The 1,848-nt window shown below is 35.6% G+C and overlaps 1 protein-coding gene across 1 annotated transcript; it reads left to right on the top strand.

Moving 5' to 3' along the window:
- The first annotated feature begins 775 nt into the window (after positions 1-775).
- On the top strand, positions 776-1,848 carry LOC109558482 (olfactory receptor 9K2-like). Its single transcript, XM_070788727.1, has one exon. The coding sequence runs from the start codon at positions 829-831 to the stop codon at positions 1,783-1,785; it is 957 nt and encodes a 318-aa protein (XP_070644828.1). The 5' UTR covers positions 776-828; the 3' UTR covers positions 1,786-1,848.

Raw genomic sequence — 1,848 nt, forward strand, 5'->3', positions numbered from 1 at the left:
TTGAATTGATGCAGCCTTGGTAGAAAGTTGTTCATTGCGGTATAAGGATTGGAATATTCACCAGCTTCTCTCTTTGCTTTAAAGAGAGGGCCAAGTAATTACATTTTTTAAAATTTAATGACTATTAATGCAAGTTCAACATTTGTAATGAAGCAATTAAATTCATGTATTTGGGGGAATGACTTTGATATGAGAAAAGTAAAGTATGTTTAGAAGTAGAGTTAGAGAACTTTATCTACTCAGTGATTTTTGATTTTATTTAACATACCAATATTGTCTAATCACATTGTTTTCAAAGATGGCTCCAGTAACAATGGAAACTAAATATATTGAGGTAAAATAAAGTAAAAATATTTCAAATATTTTTAATACTGTCATGTAATGACACAAATACTGACTTAGCTATCATAATGGCTATAAACACTACCATAGAGATTCCATGCAATATGCTTATTTTAGATAAGATGTAATACTCCTAATTTGGATAAGATACTTTTTAACAATAAATATAGCAAGAATAGAAATTCAGAATGTGAGTAATCTTAGACAATAAAATATGCTAATTTCTTGCAGAAATCCTTGCCAATGTATGATTTAAATAAAATAACCATATAACTTCTTTCATTGTCTAATAGAATAACAATTCCTGAAGTTTAGTAATATCTAAATCCAAATTCATGCATTTTATTGACGTTAAAATTGTTTTGTATACCTTTTTCATTAAGAGGTAAATAATGTATAGCTACATATAAGAGTGTATTGATGAATTGATGACTCAAAGTCGCAGTTTCATTTCTTTTGCCTTCTGCCTCTCAGCAGTTGTCTGCCATGGGTGACAGGGGAACAAGCAACTACTCAGAAGCGACTGACTTCATTCTTGCCGGCTTCAGGGTCCGCCCAGAACTTCACATTCTCCTCTTCCTGCTATTTCTGCTTATCTACACCATGATCCTTCTAGGAAATGTTGGCATGATGGTCATTATTATGACTGACCCCACGCTGAACACACCAATGTATTTCTTCCTAGGCAACCTCTCCTTCATTGATCTCTTCTATTCTTCTGTTATTGCACCCAAGGCTATGAGCAACTTCTGGTCTGAGAGCAAGTCCATCTCATTTGCAGGCTGTATTAGCCAGTTCTTTCTCTTTGCTCTCTTCATTGTGACTGAAGGATTTCTCCTAGCAGTCATGGCTTATGACCGCTTCATTGCCATCTGCAACCCACTCCTCTACTCTGTCCAGATGTCAACACATCTCTGTGTTCAGTTGGTGGCTGGTTCCTATTTTTTTGGCTGCATCAGCTCAGTTCTTCAAACCAGCATGACATTTACTTTATCCTTTTGTGCATCTCGAACCATTGACCATTTTTACTGTGATGACCGTCCACTTCAGAAGATTTCTTGCTCTAATCTCTATATTCATAAGTTGATTTCTTTTTTCTTATGCAGCATTATCATTTTGCCTACCATAATTATCATTATTGTGTCATATATATATATTGTATCCACAGTTCTAAAAATACGCTCCACTGAGGGGCGAAAGAAAGCCTTCTCCACTTGCACCTCTCACCTAGGAGTCGTGAGTGTACTGTATGGTGCTGTATTTTTTATGTATCTCACTCCTGATACATATCCTGAGCTCAGTAAAGTGGCTTCCTTATGTTACACCCTAGTCACTCCTATGTTGAACCCTTTGATTTATTCTCTGAGGAACAAAGATGTCAAAGAAGCTCTGAGAAAGAGCCTAGAGAAAAGATACTTAAATTCTATTTTTACAGTCATGTAAATGAAAGTCCTGGGAATTACAACAACTTGGGGAAGCAACTGACTAAAAAGTTGTACCCATTGA

The sequence above is a fragment of the Bos indicus genome, chromosome 5 (assembly GCF_029378745.1).
Source record: "Bos indicus isolate NIAB-ARS_2022 breed Sahiwal x Tharparkar chromosome 5, NIAB-ARS_B.indTharparkar_mat_pri_1.0, whole genome shotgun sequence".
NCBI classification, from domain to species: Eukaryota; Metazoa; Chordata; class Mammalia; order Artiodactyla; family Bovidae; genus Bos; species Bos indicus.

Bases quoted from the DNA above. Each gene is read 5' to 3' on its own strand.
- LOC109558482 (XM_070788727.1), top strand. From the start codon at position 829: ATGGGTGACAGGGGAACAAGCAACTACTCAGAAGCGACTGACTTCATT.